This window comes from Blennius ocellaris, assembly GCF_963422515.1.
Source record: "Blennius ocellaris genome assembly, chromosome: 18".
NCBI lineage: Eukaryota > Metazoa > Chordata > Actinopteri > Blenniiformes > Blenniidae > Blennius > Blennius ocellaris.
The window spans coordinates 8,764,220-8,783,054 of record NC_137667.1 but is presented as its reverse complement, the minus strand read 5'-3'; the positions used below and the strand labels follow the sequence as shown (position 1 = coordinate 8,783,054).

General features: G+C 41.3%; 1 protein-coding gene across 1 annotated transcript in view; it reads right to left on the bottom strand.

Annotated features, from left to right (window-relative positions):
- The window catches only part of lpgat1 (lysophosphatidylglycerol acyltransferase 1), a 57,315-nt gene that overhangs the window by 35,552 nt on the left and 2,928 nt on the right, over positions 1-18,835 (bottom strand). The window contains exon 2 of the mRNA XM_080513668.1: positions 17,334-17,586. Coding sequence (XP_080369794.1) covers positions 17,334-17,571 — 238 coding nt within the window. The 5' untranslated portion in view covers positions 17,572-17,586. The remainder of the gene's footprint in view (positions 1-17,333; positions 17,587-18,835) is intronic.

Genomic DNA, 18,835 nt, shown 5'->3' with positions numbered 1-18,835 from the left:
TGTACCCATCTCCTAAGTGGGTTGTGTAAACATCGACACTTTGCTTTTAATGTGGTCTGATGAGTCTCAGGCCACCTCCAGAGGTGGTTTGGATGATTACGTCAGTGGGATTTTATGCTTTTTTGTTGTGTGTGTGCAGGACCGGATTAGTCATAACCGAGTATGCATTTTCATCCAACAACTGTTGGGACTGTGGTTAGAAAAACGAGAACGGAGACGTGATCAGGGAACGGGATCACAGGCACTTTCACTACTGACCGTCAGGAGCAGAGAAGAGGAAACCATTCGTGAAAAAGGAGAGACAGTTTGAAACGATAAGACTTTCAAATCCTGGTCTGGACATTCAAATTACAGCCAGATATTGTAGAAGATCACCGTCCTGCAGACTTGATCATCGTGCAGCCTGGGGGCTACATGTGCGACTAGGATTCAATTGAAAAGCTGTATTCACAGAAACGATCCAGCTGCTTTGCTTTATTTAGAAGGAAGAAGTCCTATTTTCTTTTTTATATATATATATATATAGTTTTACATCGTTCATGCTTGAGGTGCAGCTTGTCTCACAGCAGCTGTGTTGAAAGATTGAAATATTTCAAAGTTGGACCATAAACTGCCTAAGATTATTTGTTGATTGTTAACAGTTCTTTTAAGCTAATCTTGCCTCGCGGTGTAGCTACAATATGATCTGTGAAAATTACGAACACGTAAGTAGATACTATTAACATCATATTGAGATTTGTTTTCCCAAATAACAGCCCAAAGAAGCCCAATTTACAATAGACGTTATTTCATTATCCACAAGTTTTCTTCTAAACTGAACACACTGAAATGAATCATTTCACCGGGTACAAATTATTAGCATATTCTTCGTCTCAGACGTTTTTTGTTTTAGATCCATTTCTTTCTTTTTTTTTTCTGGTGATGCCGCCTTATTTTTAGTAAACAGCATCGCAGGTCACCAAATATCCTCATTTTATAGACGTAGCCATCACACTTTGTGACAACGCACCGCATTGTTAGCCGACTTGCCGGTGTGGGAGCTCCCTGACTGATGGAACATTTGTCATTCAGATAAGCAGCATGTTGGATCTGCTTCTTGCTACACGAGAGGAGATGAGACTTATTTGCATGTCCACAAATATTGGTTCCCTCCTCTGTGAAACCACATAACACATTAGCGAGGCTCTGCGAAACGGCAACGTGATAAAAATAATACGGAGTAAAATATAGCTGCAAGCTCCAGTTCTTTGGGCCAAGTGGAGGCACATCAGGCAGGGTAGACTGCATACAGGTACAGCGAGTTCACATCTACCCACTGAAACATTTCAATCATCAAAATGCTGTGGCGATGTGACTCACTTCCCGTTTCATGACTTGACAACCGACTTATTTAAATGTCACAGCCAGAGACTCTGGATTCTTAAATTTTTTTATTGAATTAGTGACGTCGACACGGAGTCGGTGATCGGCTGGTGATTGCCACAATTGCGATTCAAGACAATCAAACCCAGAAGCGAGCAGATCTAATGGCTGAGTCATTAATGGAGTCACTTTTAAGAGGGGTCATAAACTCAAGAACATGGTTTTTTGAAACGCAAAACACATCATTCTCTTACGCCTTTATAAAATCCATCAATGATGGTGTCAGTTTTTAGATTTACACAATCTCTTTTGTCCAACTTGGGGTACAAGTTTGAACTGCAAAGGCCCCTGGTTGTGTGATCAGCTCTGCATTGGAGGTTGTTCCTGTTCCACAAATCTCTTTTTCTCACCCCAGTGTCATTTTAACCAGAAGGTAGTGTTCATACATGTGCATATAGATGGCAGTACATTGCATGGCATGCTGCCGTTTCCACTGGACAAAAACCTTTTTTTCCGTACCCAGGAGGTCGCCACATGCATATGGCACTCGCCACGGTGTCGGGCTCAGTTGTCATGGAAACTTCATGGATCGGTGCAGTTTTTGGACGACAACGGAAGAAGTCGATGTGAAAGTAAACTACTGACTAATGCAGTGATTCCCAACCTTTTGTCCCACCAAGCTTCTTCACCATTTTAAACTTTACCCCTGATTGCAGCGGTTTGATTTATTGTAATTATTGGTCATAGTGGTTTAAAATCTAGGGTCTTGTGGAGTGCAGCGAGATGCGTGATTGGACGGTCAGTATCACAGTTGGGTATCCGGCGACGGCCAGCAAAAACAATTCTGGCAATTAATGTGACACCAGCACAACAACCAAACAGATTATAATGATTGTGGGGAACCTTGTAGCGCTCTTGCAGCAGAAGCCTTAATTACACGTCACATTATCCAGCTCTTACTGTACCAGGATCACCACGTTCTGATATTGTAATTGCAAAATCATATGGTATTGCCGATATCACCACACATCGATGAACATCACTTCCGATACAGTGGAAGTTGACAGAGCAGCAAAACATGATAAGCACAGGTTTTTAAAAATCGCACGTCACAGAGTGTGTCAACTAACCTAAAAACACCACAGCTGTTGATGAGTGTGATTTAAGGTTAATTATGTGGCGAATGAACAGACCCTTGCTCCTGTTTGCAAGTGATGCAGAGTTTCTCCTTGGTAGCAGCATTCGACCCAACAATGACCCGCGTCTATCAGCATCTGCAGAAGAGGATCTGCAGCATTCGCTTCATTGTTTTTCATCGTCAAGCCTCTATCCAGAGCACACAGGCTACTTCAACCCCCATTCACCGGTGTCTGTTTGTGGATACACACAGAAGCTGCAACAAAAGGAAACGCCGCACATACGAGATGAGGGGCGCCAACAATGGACCTCCAGGAGAACACCGGAGCTTCTTTGACAAATTAAACACACTTCAACAGCTCTGCATATTAACAGACTCGGCTGGGTCGCTGCCATTTGCTCACGAGCCCCACAGTTCAGGGTGGGTCTAAGCAGCTCTGGCTCTGCGTTATGCAAATGTTTCATCAGTCAAAGCCTCAGGGCGCGCAGTGAAGTGAGCGCTTCATTTCCAACTGGGGAGTTTATATTTCAATTTCTGGCAGATAATTCATCCAAATATTTATTTTTTTTATTTTTTAAACACATCAAATTTAACATCTTAATTAGGAAAAAGGCAACACAAGGCAGCTGCAGCATCACAAGCCTGACATATCTGGTGCATGGCGAAATGTCAACGAACCTGAGAACGAGATAGCAGTAGCTTAATCAGGGGTTCAATGGATTTGTTCCAGGGAAAACAACATTTAAACACACGCAAGATAATTTTAATCAGCTCTTGGCAGTACAAGCTAGATTGAAGGAACTTTTCTTGTTTCTGGTGTTGCCATTTCTTATTTCCTCAGTGGGTTCCCTCGTGCACAGAGTGTAACATCCCCATGTGATGGGAGACGGTACATGGTAAATATGAGGCACAAGAGAAGGTGTGATCACAAGTTTTCTATGTGTAGCAGCCTCGAGAGACAGCAAGACTACATGAAAAGAGAAACTCTCACCTTTTGTTAAGAAAAAAAAAAAACCTGCCAGGATTTATCATTACACACAGAAGTATCACATTCACACTCTCTATTCAAGGTTAGACAAAACGCCTTTTTGGGGGAAAATGAAGGAGGTCCTTGCCTTAAAACTAGCTCACAAAAACAAAGTAGGTTATAGAGTTGGGTGATCTTGCTCCTGAATGAAACGGCCCGATTTTCAAGTCTGTGTGAGAATCGAAACCCGAAGTCACTCTCAAGTACAGAGCTGCATTTTTTCTGGTAGAATCATCAGGAGGGGGAAAAAAAAGGGCTATTTACACAATGCCAAGCCTGGTATGTAATCTGCAGTCTGAATTACTAAAAGCTCCAGGAAGGCGACTCCTTATTTAATGATTGGCTGCTGAGAGGTTGAGGTCAGTTGCTGTCAAGCTGCATTAAAGTAGAATCAGGTGTGGTGATACTGGAGCACCGTCATGAGTATGGTTACTCCACACACTGTATCAGACCTAAAACCAGTACTGGTATGAAGATCACTATCAGAGAATGCATACCTCAAACTTCTTCAAACCAAAACAACTGTCGGTACACAAGGAAGTGCAAGTGTGTGTGTGTTTTCTCATAAAAATAGGTTCAACGGTTAAAAATAAATTGCGCTAAAAGCAGAGTTTTCCGAGTTGGTCAGTCTCTTTTTTTGAGGCTAACCAACTATTCTTGATTAAAATGCCATATAGTGGAGAGACAAATTACTCACCCAGAACATTGCTAGTGAATAAAGTTTTTCCGAATGACGTGGACATATTGCACTTCAGCGTTAAAACGTGTGCGAGTGTTGAAATGTGACTCATCACTTAGACGTGTTGAAACTGCTAAAAGCCTTTACATGTGGCATACAAGTACATTTTGCCCATTTATCCCAAACATACCGTCAGGTAAGACTACTTATCAAGTCAAGGCTTTTGAAGGCACAACTACTACAAATGTCAAACACAATTTTCAATGTGGTTTTCTCAAGTCGACCTCAACAACACTTTGTGAAAACGCGGTCTTGAGGAACTCAGTTTAGCGTGACACCAGATGATAACTTGCTATTAAAAGCTGTAATCTGCATCTTCAAGAGAGCTTTTGTTGAAAGAAGAAAATTAAAAATCCAAAACATTCTATAATAATCTTTCATTCTAAAACGAACACAATGAGCCTCAAAAGTGAAGAACGTTTATCTTTTCTGCAGTCGGTGAGCAACAGACCAGGCTGATATCCAAAAAGTGCACTGCTTGTTGTACAAACGTAAGCAATTCAATGTTGGACTGAATGAGGCGTGAGAGCGGCCGTCATGACCGTGGTCGAGAGGCATTGAACCGCGCTTGTCAGCGTTAACCCTTTCTGCATGCCTCGCAGTAAAAGGCCAAATAATTTCCTTGACAGAATCATTTATTTTTTTTAAAGATTGCAAGCTGCTCCCGTTTCACCTTGAAGTTTCAACCCACTGTACCCTCCAGCGAGCCATTCAGCACGCCGATGACATTTAGACACACACTGCTAATGCGCGCCTGAAAAATCAAGTGGTTTACGAGCAGATCTGTGAGCACAAACAGCAGCAAACGACAAACACAAGCACACGCCTCCCCGTTGAATCATAGTTGATTTACTCAAAACTTTCGCCATGCTTACAAAATCTACCTCAGACATGTGCCAATATCCGATTATGTCATTTGTCGAGTCTTTCGGCTCGTGCGCATATTATAGGATACGAGCAAGCTCAACATGAACACATGTTGCGGTCTCCCCGGTGAGTGTAATCCGTCCCTCCCGCATCGAAATGCGTTACTGGAATGTTCCAATTTGGGCCTTCGCCTCACCTCCTGGCCACGGCGGAGCAACGCCAATTCTCCGGGGTGCGGGAATCCAAAGTGCGCTTCCAGAGAAATGACACATTTGTGGAACTTGGACATGGGGTGCACGGGGTGTGCGTATCCTGAAGGCAATGTCATCTCATAAGGAGCATGCCTTTGTGCTTGCTGAAGTCTCCATTGTTGCGGGAGAAGAGTGTAAATGATATCACAGAGATGGGTCATCTGTCAGATAGAATACATTAGGGAAATTGTCTTTGAGAGATGACACAGTTAGCACAGTGGGACGACAGCCATGCTGCAGGCGCAGTGTCTAATCCCGTATCTGTGGTCAGCTAAACGCCGTACCGTCGACCTTGTCGCCTGGCTGGACACTTCACAGTTCCTCTCGAGAGGAGAGGGAATTGGCAAGACACCATGACATCTCGTTCATGAAAAGTGTGGCCAATAAAATATTTTAAAAAGCCTCAAAGAGCGGGCTTTTTAGTTACTCTGTCGACTTTGTGAAGAGCAACGACGCACATGGTGAAATACTGCCAGCCGGCGGATAATGAAAGTCTGACTGTGAAGTTTTTTCCTGCTCTTACAGTACAATGCTAACACGGAGGTGTTCAAACTACAATTCACAGTCCATTAACTCTTCAATGCTTACCTGGCAGGAGTTCAGCTGAGCAAACAAGCCATCTTAAGCTCGACTTCAATCACAAGCTAACATTAGTTTAACAAACATCTCACGCTTTGTTGGATTATGATGAAACATCAATCATGATGAAAGTCTTGGCCGACGGTTGGGTTTTATTCCTCCTGTAGAGCTGCCTTGCAGCTTTATGTTATTGGTGTTAAGTTTGCAGACCAAACAATGCAATCACACACCTATTTTACTTTACAGGAATTGTGTTGACATACATTTTAAAAACAAACTTAAGACCTAGTCTGCGATGTCTCACCTGTTTTCTCCTTTTAAACTGTTGCATTGCACATACTCAACACTTCACTGCATTAGGGATGCACAGAACACTTCTGATCCAGATACCTGAATTTGAATATCTGCCAATACAGACGCTATTCCAATACCAGATCTCTGTTTGCTTTAACACTATTATCATTATTGTTGATTTTAAATGGCAGTAATAAACTCCTCTCCACAGGCAAGTATGAAATGTATTCTCTCACAAGGCAACTTGAGGTTAGAATAAGGTCAGAAAAGGAAGCAGTACAAACTATTTTTGTTCAATTTAGACTGTCTGGGTCTGCGTAACGTCATCAGCTCATTATAAACTCATTATCTTATCATAAACTTGCCATAACCTCTCTCTCAATAAACTTTAAAACCTCCAAATTACTTAATTAATCCTTGGGAAATTCCCCAGCAAAGCAGGACAAACAGTGTTTCCAGCACTAACGCAGTACAAAGGATTGGGACTATTTTCAAAGAGTTTTGCATGGAGAAGGGGGCAGCTTCACGGAGCTGTGAATCGCCTGCTACAGAATGGAGGAGCTGTTTTTCCATTGTTTTGATACCGCTGTTCTCCTCGGTGACGCCTGGCTGCATGCAGAGCAACCGCCTTGTTATACAACGGCTTTGCAAACATTGCACGTCGATGTGTTTCGCGGCGTTTTGGGCGTAAATTACGTCAAAACAGCTGACATGTCATGAAAAGTTGAATCGCACAGTACTACTATACTGGCCTGCTAGCTGGCCGCAAACCGTGGAACGGATTTCCTGACTCATTACTCCGCGTCTCATTGAGGCCTGCCTCCGTTCAGGAACTCTATTCCACATTTTGCAGCCGGCGAGCAGATCAGCCGACAGAGAAACACTTGTGGACTCAATTCAGCAACAGTAAAGCACAGACAAGGCTTCATGGATCGGAAACTTCCGATCCGTGAATTACATTGGTATCAGAACCTGATACCGGATCTTCCCCCTTCCCTACACTGCATATCAACTAGTCAGCTCCATGTCGCAATAAGTTTAACAATTACCATGCATCACATTAAAAAGGCACCGAGCAGCTCTAAACTCCATCAAGCCTCACAAGCCGGCATTATGGGCACTGGAGAGCCATAAAGTTCTTTCAACGATAAAGACACTCTCAATACACTCTTTGGACACTGGTCACAAAATGTGAACGCATTATTTTGAATCCTGGTGCACTATGACTTAAGTATGGCTGCAGCGAGGCACCAAAATGACAAAACCAACCCAATAGAACAAGCAGAGTAGGAGGCAGCAGCAGATGTCTATCAAGGTGAGGAACAGTATATAATTTCTGCCACGGTTTGAGAGTAACTGGTAAATTTACCACCGCTTTAATCCCCAAAGTGCGTTTAGGCCAGCACTCTGCATTGTTGTCGAAACCATGAAAGGTTCTGCAGCACCTTATGTGTCATACAAGCATTTGATACACCGTCTTTGGAGCCGATATTAAAGGGAGTTGAACACAAAGTATATTCTGTAGTCTGGAAAAGAAAACCACAAGTGTGGCTGCTTGTAATGCCACAAAGAAAATATTCCCGTCAATGAAACCAAAATGTGAGTAGATTGCTTGAGGTTAGCAACTTTCAAAAGATAGGAAGCTGGGCCCTCCATCACAAAGGTTAAACTGTTTGTATGCATTAATTAGAACTTTATATCCCTTCTTGTTTCAAACTTACTCTCACAATAAACGCACGCTAATTACACTCTTGTTTTCAATTCAAAAATTGTGATTTTGAACACGCCCAGCATGGACAGTGCATGAAAACATTGCAGTTCAGCCATCCTTTGTAATGCGTGTATTGTGCATGGTCATGTCGTGATAACAATGGATTTACAATATGATGTTCAAACCAATAACAACACCGAACCAAGCAGAGATTAGAGATAGAGCAGTGAGGGCATTTGTATTCCAGCTTTATCGTGGCATCATTTTTACTGCTACAGCCTATTTGAAGCCGTTTACATGGCTGTATGCAGCCCCGGAAATAAAATGAGTCTGCCAGCCCTGTATTAGTAGGAATGTTGACATCAGCACAGTTTGAACCAACTGTATATTTGCATAACTTCATTTAATAAACCTATAGTTGTGAGTGGATCACTTCATTTTTTAAATCAGGGTCATGGGACCTCAAAAAAAAGTCTCCACAACATGTCACGTCATCCCAGCTGAGATACTGGGGTCAGTTTCACCGCGAGACCAGACTTCATCACTAAAAGCACAGGCTGGATGCATTATCAGATTTTTTTTTAACCTCTTAAAATATTAAAACCAACATAGAAACACAGAAGAGTTCAGGCAATGTTCATGGTGGGATAAAGGTTCAGTGGGGAACGGCCTAGCGTTAAACAAAGGATGATGTCGTGAAAGGGCTATTTACAATGGAAAAGATGACTTAACACTGTAAGAAATAGAACTGACCTTTAAAAAAAAAAATAGGAAGAATTGATTACTTTTACTTTAGAGGAAGAAGATCCCTGTGGTCATATAATTTAATATGAAAACATGTGTAACCCTGCTATGTCCCATTTGTTGTACTTAATGTCAAAAAGTTCATTGTGGACACTGTTATCATAAAGTATTTTTTTTGTACCTCATCTCTGAATAAACAAAGTTTGAATAATGAATTAAAACATACATAAAACTACATTCACAACATTGGTCCAAACATAAACAGCGGGGCTCACAGACGACACAGTGTGGCTCGATGTTAAATCCAATTAAAAAAAGGTCTCCGCATTGGTTAACTAGAGTCAATAGGTTTCATGAATTACCATTCATTTACAGCCCTCATTAAAAGCCAAAAGTCAATTTGACCCTATTAATTTGTTCTTAAAGTCAGCTGCATCAATTACATTCTACCGATTCAAAATTATCAAATAGATTCCAGGGAAGAAACGCATACAGGACGCACCAGCAACTAATGCAAACATGTTTGATGAAAAGAGTTGCAGCTTAACTTTCGCTGCAGCGGCATCACTTCACAAGAGTTCACTCCTGCAATGGTGCAACAGGAAACCACTGTCAACACAAGTCAATCTCAATCTACATGAAACTTTAACCAAACTCTGCAAGGACATTGTGAGTATCTGTCTGCTGAAGAAAAGGCTTCTCAAAATGCAGCCGGTCGTTGCTTTGAGAGCAGCATTTCACGGTGCATCGGTTTCTGGCATCGGTTGTGGATATTTTGTTTCTCGTTGGATCAATAAGCACAAGCACAAATCACTTGCTTCCAATGCCGAATAATGAATGAAAATACCGTTATAAAGATGCAAGGTCCTAACTATAAAGACTCATCGCTGTAAATTGACTCACCCTAACAGGTGCATCGTGGATAAATCAGGACAGTCAGTGAAATGTCCATCAAAGACGATCTGTACACGCCCACACAGTCCAGAGAAGAAGTCCCATCAGCCAAGTGATGGCGACCATGTCTGTGGGTGTACACAGACTACAGAATGTGGTACACGATAATTGCGCAATATTTATAAAGTGCTCCTTAAGACAAACATGTTCAAAGTCTGGCCCCTGGATCAATATGGGTTCCAAGTTCCATATTAAATGGCTCTAGTCAAAAAAAGTTTGTGCACTTCTCGCCCTAGAGGTTAATGTACTTTAACTGATGTATCACATCCATCCAATCCATGCAAAGTGCTCACACACTATTCACGTGAACTTAAGGTTCAGTGTCTTCATATAGAATGGCCAACCACGACACCACATCTAATGTTTCATCCGTCAACAATCTCCATCTCGATAAAAACCGGGAAGAATTGTCCCTTTTTTTTCAGCATTCCTGCTATCAAAACCCTGATTATCCAAAGGAGATTATCAAAAAAGAACAATGTAATAAACGGGTTCATTTGTGAACCAGTCAGGTGGGATAAAACAGAACAACACACTGAAAAGTCCAAGACGGTCCTCGGCATGAGAAAGAATTAAGAATGTAAGTTTTAAGCATAAGCAAAGAATTTCATGTAAACGTCACATTCCCAAACCTGATGGGACTGGAGTTGCAACTCAAGGCCATGATGCAAGTGTGCAAACGTCTGCATGTTCAGTCGCAGCCTCTGATCTCTTTGCAGGACGACGGCCCACCAACTCAGGCAACATGCAGTGAAAACTTAATCCTGCCGGCTTTAGTGCACCTGTCTATGCCCACTGTGCATCTGCGTGTGTGTGTGTGTGTGTGTGTGTGTGTGTGTGTGTGTGTGTGTGTGTGTGTGTGTGTGTGTGTGTGTGTGTGTGTGTCTGAGAGATCTCATCGGACCAAATACAGTTGTAAAGCTTTCGACAACAGAAAAAAAGGGGTCAGCTTGAGTGACAACACAACTCAATACAATTTCTCTAAATACAGGACTGTTTCAGGCTTTGTGAGGCAACATCCTGACATTTGTATCAAAATGGTCTGTATTCCAACAAGTTACTGGAAAACTATATTCATTATCCCTTCAAGTTGCACTAATGACACACCAATACTGTTTCATTCAATACATACATTTAAAAAAAATGCTTAATTTCAACACTCTGATAACAATTGGCTGGAATGTCTAAGATGCCAAACAAAAACAAAGGCAAGGAAGCCGCTGTGTAGGGTTGAATGTATGGGGCTTATATCGTAACGAATAACAAGCAACCCGCTTTGTACATGTGTAATATGTATAATGTTTGTATGTAAACATACATGTGTGGACAAATAAATGTCTCCCTTTGCCTCCACTTCAGATGAAGCCATCGACCACTCAAGTGCAGTTTGCTCTTCTGTCGTGACAGAGAAAAACTTTGGATTTTAAGACCCTCACATCAGACTCGCAGGCACACCTTTATTTTTCCACAGATTTTTTTAGAAAATGACCCAACATTCAAAACGATTATACATTTTGTATTATGAGGCATTTTGTAACAAATAAAGGACATTTGTGCTTTATCTCTGCTTAAACTTAACCATCGATAGGTGTCCTTTCATTCCTTACATAAAATCAGGCATATAGTGCAACACATTTCAACAAAAATGAATTACTCTCTCTGACAGGCACTAAGGAAGTTATCATCCATTTACCGTCATGTCAAGACTGTTGTTCTATGCAACTATTCTGGAGGAATTCTTGGCCTGGATCAAAACTGACCATAATGTACAAACTAGAAATGTAAACTGTATAAGTGTTATGAACAGCTACGGAGACACAGTGCAGAACAAAAAGCTACTGTGACCCTGCAAGTCCACACTGAAGGCAAAGAAAACCCAGAGTGAGACGGATCTGTCCCGGCAAAGTAAAGTTCATTTGTAAAACCAACATTAACGGGTCCTTTTCGCCACACGCAAACTTTTCAGAACACAGAAACGTATTACACACACAGAAATTGAATTAAGTACACAAATATTAATAGAAAAATCCAAATAGATTCCCACAAGTCCTTAAGCTACCATAATAGCGTCATACGATTATACATCAGATCTTTAGGCGCATGTCTATTGTCAAGGGTCTTTATTACAGTGACAAAGTTTCCCTCTTGTAATGTAGCTTCAATAATTACATGCTTATTATCTTGCATTACAATGCAATTAGCGTCTATATTAAAATAATTACACCGATTTGAATCGATGCTTATGCGGCACCGTAAAGTGAAGCTATGGAGCTCGTAGCGGTGAAGGACTATTAGCTCAGCGAAAGTCGGCCTGTGATTCAGTTTAAATGACTTTCAGCAGATTGCCTTGATTATGGCCGAATGACTTGCGCAAACATCAGCCTGCGCTGCCTCCACTGTACTCTGCCGAGATCCGAGGTGAACCCCTGCAGGTTTCAGGAGGATTATAAGGCGGAGAACAAACGACGCCTCCGAACCTCTGTTGTCAAGAGTCTTAAAGAAACCAAAGGCTCAGTATTAGTAAGATCAGTCATTTACTGAGGGCTTAAACTGATGGCAGAGGGACAAAGGTACCTTTCTATTAGTTGAAAACTGGATCTGGTCTCCGATGGAACTCGCAATGCTACATAATACTCTACGCTAACAGGATGTTGTGAAACGTTGCTTTCAGCACGCAGGAGACGAGAAAGAAAAGCTACAGTTTTTATAAATACACATTAATGGTCATTGTGTATGAGACTGATCAATCCTACCAAACCAGCATCCTTCAATAAATAGTTTCAACATGTGTTCCATCATGTGGCATTGAAAACAAACGGACACATTTGGTAAACGTGCGTCATTTACAGCAAAAGAAACCCAACAAAATGCAACCGAGTCAGCAATCTTCCAACTTTCAGTTACACCTAGCAGACATATATTCTGCAAGTGTGGATGAAGCTGAGGTAACAGGCCTACTGCATCACACAAGTTCATACAGTCATTAATGTTTCTATTAATTGCACTTCAGCCATAATTCTGCAATATGGTTACTGCATATATTTAAACCACAATGACATTTAAAAGGCGATTCAGCAGAAAGCTGAAGCAAGTTTTTGTTCCAGCTCCATGTGATTAAAAGAAAAATGCAGACCTCTATTGAATTTTATCTTAATATTGAAGATACCTTTCAAAATGAACACTACAGACTGGAACAGTCCGCAAACCTCACACTACCACAACAACTGTACATTTTCACTAAATGGGTAAACAGAGGGCCATATACAGCTCAGTGTGATCTCAATTCTGTTGTACAAGTTCAATTAAAGCGTCAAAATATATGACAGCAAAAATCTAATGCAGTATTTAGAAAAATAATTAAGAAATAAAATTATCCTTTCGAGATAAATGGAAAAAAAAAACATGAAGTTCATGATTTTCTCTGTAATTTCCACAAGATGAGAGGTCAACCTGTGGAACCGACTCAACCCGATTGGAACGATCATGAATATTTACCAATAAACTGTAGATGATTGCACACAAAGGTGCCAATCAAAGGTCGCACACCGGACGCAGAGTGTTGAAAACAAACCATAGTTCACTTAATCATCCCCAACATTATATTATAGGTGGTGACCAGTGGGCGGGAGTCAGAAGAACAAAACACAAAAATTAACAAATAACCCCAAAAAACAAGATACTATCCCGTATCGTCACAGCTCGTGTGAATTAGCGACAAAAGAAAGTGATTTGTAGGAAGATAGTGTTCATTATTGCATGTTCACGTATTATTTGATATATAAAGCCATGTTAGACAAATCCTTAACATCACTGCACCTCCTCAAGTGAATGTCATGCAATATACAACGTATAAATCCTTTTTTTTTTTTTTTTACAGCGCCGTGTCAAGCTCTGAGTGAGTATTCTGACACGTACTGAGCTTTTCTTGAAATCAAGTGCAGGGTGAACCAAGTTTCGGGAAAAGAAATTGTCATACTGTCAGCAAAATGACATCAATCCCCCTGCATGTCATCAATAAAACATGGTTTCATTACGCTGGGGAAAAAAAAGGGAGTCTGGGAGTTTGTCAAGAATTCAGGGCTGCAACAGATTCATCACCTTTCTGAATGCTTATTTTGTGCTACAACCAAATATTCAAATGTGTTTAAGAAGCAGGAGAACTTTTAAAAATGCCATTAACTGTAAATTCAAAGTGCCTTTTCTGACTTGTTTTTTTTATATAGACGAGTCACACCATAACAACAACAGATATTCCACAATATACCACAAAAGGCTTTAATCAAAAGGGTGCATGTCTCTAAATATGATAAATCCACAATCTATGTTCACCATTCTGATTTGAATGGTGACCATAATCATCATGGCCTAAAGAAAAGGAAAACCACCTCTTATGAAATCAGAACTTCCCCATTGCATTCTTTTTTTTTAATATAGATTACCCTGTCGAGTTACACACACAAAAATGCGTTACATGAAAAAAGTACCACTGGATGACAGTATTATGAGACTAGACTGTTACAATGGAGTGAATAGAGCTACTCTTCGCGAGTCGTTCACTCCGTACAATCAGGCTGCACGCACCAAGACGACCTCTGTATATTTGTTCACGTCATGCGTAATTGTTCGTACGAAGGACGCTCTGATGCTTATTGGACTGTTTTTGCTGTTGCTAATGTTGCTATGGTGAGATTGTTGCACAGAGGTGATGGCGCCTGCAGCAGCTTTTAAATGCATTCGAGAAACAATGGCACCTTGAACATAAAGTGTTTCCATTTTATGAGTTTTCCCACACTAAAAGGCTTATTGCTTACACAGGCCCGACTTCCCCAGTGCCCTTGAGCACAGGTTACTAACACTTAACGCACACCGACAACTGTGGACATCTCCACAACAACCCGATTACATCACCGTACTGTCAACTTTTCTGTCGAAAGCCCGAGATCTCCCTCAAGTTCACGGCAAATACCTGACGGCGGCGAACACGAGTCACCCCGTCTCAAACACCGGAGATGTTTGTTCAGAAGGAGCAGCGCACATCATCACAGCTGTGCCAATGTAGAAAAAAAATAATAATGACGAATCTGCTTTCAGTGCCAGTCCTTTTCGATCCTTTATTTTTTTCTTCTTTAAATCTCATGAAATTCCCGTCGACCTTGCACATTCTTTTAATGGCACAGCGATTTTGGTCTTTTGTAAAAAAGTGACACGAGCACGTTCACGGGAGGAGACGCTTAAAAGGAGCACGTGGCCCTACGACCTCACCGCTGTACAGGTCAATCAATTTCGACGTGATTGGTCAGACCAAGGTCAGGCCAAGGTCTGAGATCTGGTTTGTGTCCCGAGTAAGGAGCCCATCTAGCAACACCCAAACCAGGTTCATCTGTTCACACTGCTGTAAAACAAAAACACCCGATCTGCATCAGCTATCTGAGGCCTTTTTCAAAACCACTACAACACAACCGGATGTATGAGTTCAAGAGAAGTAATAACAATGCTGAGAAAGTCCATTTAAATCAGACTTCAGTTATTCAATCAGTCAGACAATCAAGGCCTGCGCTCCGTATTCCTCGACGCACGGCCAGGTGTTCTATAGGCCGAGCGCTTTGAATTATTAATCAGTGCGCCTTGTTGCTCCCCGTGTTCACCACTTAGCAATTTGTAAGCATTTTGCTCGCAGCTCTGTGCAACCAAACACCACGGTAGCTGGAGTCACTTTGAAACACGCAACCAGCCGGCGAAGAGGAACCGGCAGACGCTGGTGATATCCTGCAGTTCCTCTTCCAAAACCGGTCACTCTAACAATCACAGTGCCACAACAAACCTTTAGTGCGCTCGCTAAGTCGTGGAAGTAATGAAGCGAAAGAAGATAAGTAATAATAGTTTAGGTAGGACTTGTGCATTTGATCCAGAGTTTAAGTAAATTAGAAGGTATTGAACTTGCAGTCCAGGTCAATTCGTAGTCTTTTTGACCAGTGGATAGAAAAAAATATAAATAACCACATTTGACTTTATGCATACTGACGCAGCTTGAGCTTTGCAGTTCAACATTTCCATAGGAATCTTGATTATTCGAGGGTCGTCTATTGAAGCTGCTGCAGTGAGCAGCTGTGCGGTTTAAGATTCAAATTAAAGATGAGCATTTTATTCATTCTTCTTCATTTGTCTCGTTTCAATTCAACCATCTGCCTCTAACCCTGTTAGTGCCTTATTTCCAACTGAGGAGGGCACACTTCATATGAAACGCAGTCTGCAGACTGGTGTTGATGTTCACATTGCTGGTCAGCTGTGGTCAATCTGGAGGAGAAACTGGATCCTGGATTTTGTTTCTGGTTTGTACCTGGATTAAAATCCGTGATCGCTGGTCATTTTAATATATTTTTATGAGGAATGAACAAAGTAATATGTTTAAGAATAATTTTGCAGAGTTAGCAAGATAATGATGTCCCCTTCCTGTTTAAGCTTGATTTCTGGAAGCAAACATGACTCATTCGCTTTTTTAGTTTGAAAACATATACTGTTCAGTGGTATTGATTGGCTTGCTAGTATACTTTGCAGAGATTCAGAAAGTAAAGCCAACTCCACATTGGACGTAACATTACATGGTCCATAGATGCAGAAGAATGCATCAGAAATGCATGCAAGTTAACCGAGGTGGTTAAAAACAGAAAACACACCATTGGAGGAAAATCCTGGATCCTGGTACAATTTGAAGTGAACTTTCTAGTTTAGCAAACAAAAGGAAATGTTGAGATAAGTGATGTAAACATTAAACTTGTGCCAAGATGTCTAACCGTTTGCAGAACAACAAAGATATGAAGCCAGACACTAGCGGAGAAACAATCAAAAGAGCATAATTTCCCTCATCGGTTTCACATTGAAAGCCCAGTTCAACATAAAAGCGGATTTAAATATCGCAGAATAACAATACACATCAAGTGTTTTGAGTACCTTGCCAACCATCTGTAATCACTCACTAATCCTTAAACTACATCCAATGTTTGTCTGCAAAGTCTATATATATATATATATATAGCAAGTCATAAGTGTAACTGCTATAACATTACTATGCACACAAAACTGCAAAACTGGCCTACCTTCTAACTAAATGATCACACTATTGTTTTTTTGTTTTTTTAAATAATCCCATTTAATCAAACTTCCTGCTTATAAGAGAATCAAGTGTAATAGGTGGCCTTGAAATTTAAGGAAAGCTGGTAATGTGCCGACAGAACAAATTAGAAAGAATATATTAGAGGAGAAACGACCAAATAACTGTCTTTTCAATTTTAGACTAAAAATTTTGAATAAAATCCTTTTTCCACACAGCGACTCACATTAGAAGATTTGGGCCGTTTCTTAAAATTTCTTGCAATGACTGAATGTATTGCTATGAAAAAAAAAATAAGCATCACTTTGTGGATGTCCTTTTCGTCGGGGTCTCCAGATGACGCGAGAGACTGAAAGAGATTCTGGAGGCTTCTTCAGAACGGCAGTGACATTTAGTGATCTTGAAGGGTCTGGGTGTTTAAATGGCTCTATAAACAGACCTCGATGACTCGAGTTTAAACACGTGAAGCTCGAACTGGTTTTAGAGCAAAGCTGAATCATTCGGCAGAAACAAACGCACACATCCACAGCGGGAGACCGGCACCGACGCGGCGGCTTACCTGTATAACCTGCAATCCAGCCCCACGACGACACCATGGCCAGCAACCATTTGAACATGATTCCTTCAATGTGCCAGAACACGGAGCGGTCCCATATTCTCAGAGGCTGCAGGAGCAGCAGGTACATACAGTAGGAGGGGATGGCTACACAGTTGTTGAAGAACATGAAGACGAAGCGGAGCACAGACTTGAGGAGAACCCAGCCCAGTTTGCCGGCTCCGTCCAAGATCTGTGCCATCCTGATACACACCGTCTGCAACACACACACACACACACACACACACAGGGGAAGTCGTCAGCATCGCACTGTCTGGACATGTCAGACTAAACACTGCTGAATACAACCTGCTCTGCAATCAACGCCGTGCCTGGAGGAGAAATAATTATTGGTGTAATGGTGACGTTTTGGACAGTTACAGGCAAATAACTTCACTTGGTGTCATCGGGATTGCAATGTCGCAGGTTCAGTTCCCACAGCGAGCAGATCAGCGCTGTGGGGCCTTGACCATGACCGTTAAACAACCCCTGCCCCCCTCTAACAAGCGACAAGTGGCTCAACTTGCTCCTTTACAGAAAGCTTTTAAGTGAAGCGTTATTTATATTTGACACTTTGCAAGCATTTTCTTGCAGGCCTGATTTCCATCGACTCTAGAAATGTCCTGTTTTTCTAAGATTACCAAGTTTAATAGTTGGGATTTGGTTTTAGTATAGGAAAATAGCTGGGCGGGGAGGACACATGAGTAATAATGGCACCTATCAGCATAAAAACTTGATTAGAAACGGTGCAGAAACAATGATCGCGACATCATTTATAACATAGTTACGATTTGTAACCCAAGATAAATAATCAATAACAATGAAACAAGCAGAGGGATTAAATCATAATTGAATAATTGTTATATTAGCTGGAAAAAAATTTAAGCATCAACATGTTCATAATAATAATAATAATAATAATGATGATAAACCCTCTCAATTCAACCCATCTTTGTGGGTCAGTGACCTTTAATTGGCATGGAGAGCAGGGCGAGCTGACCCAGCGACCTTTCAGGGTTCAAAAGTACAAATTAGTTGTTGCCGTCGTCAATGTTCACAAGTTATTCCATTTATGCTTCAATCTAAAACACTCCTGAAGGTCTGCAAGTTCTTTGTTGCTCCTGCTGCTCGTCACATCGCTCCGATTGTTCAGCCGAAATCCTTCTGAAACACTGCTGAAGGTTTTTTTCCTTCGTACGAGTCGAGTCGCTTTGAACTGGACCGAGATTTTTTAACCCAGTTCGAAAAATAAAAGAAAAATCACTCACTGTTCTTTATACTACATGAGACGTTTGCCTGTAATGTTGTCTTAAGTGTAGAGGAAGCACTACTACGCTGTGTATAGAGCACTCGATATATAATGAAAACGCAGTGTCCGACCACAGGTCACAAAACTAAGCACTCCTATCGACCGTGTTCTGCGCTCAAAAGCAAAATTGGAGGCAAAGAGACAAGAGAAGATGTTA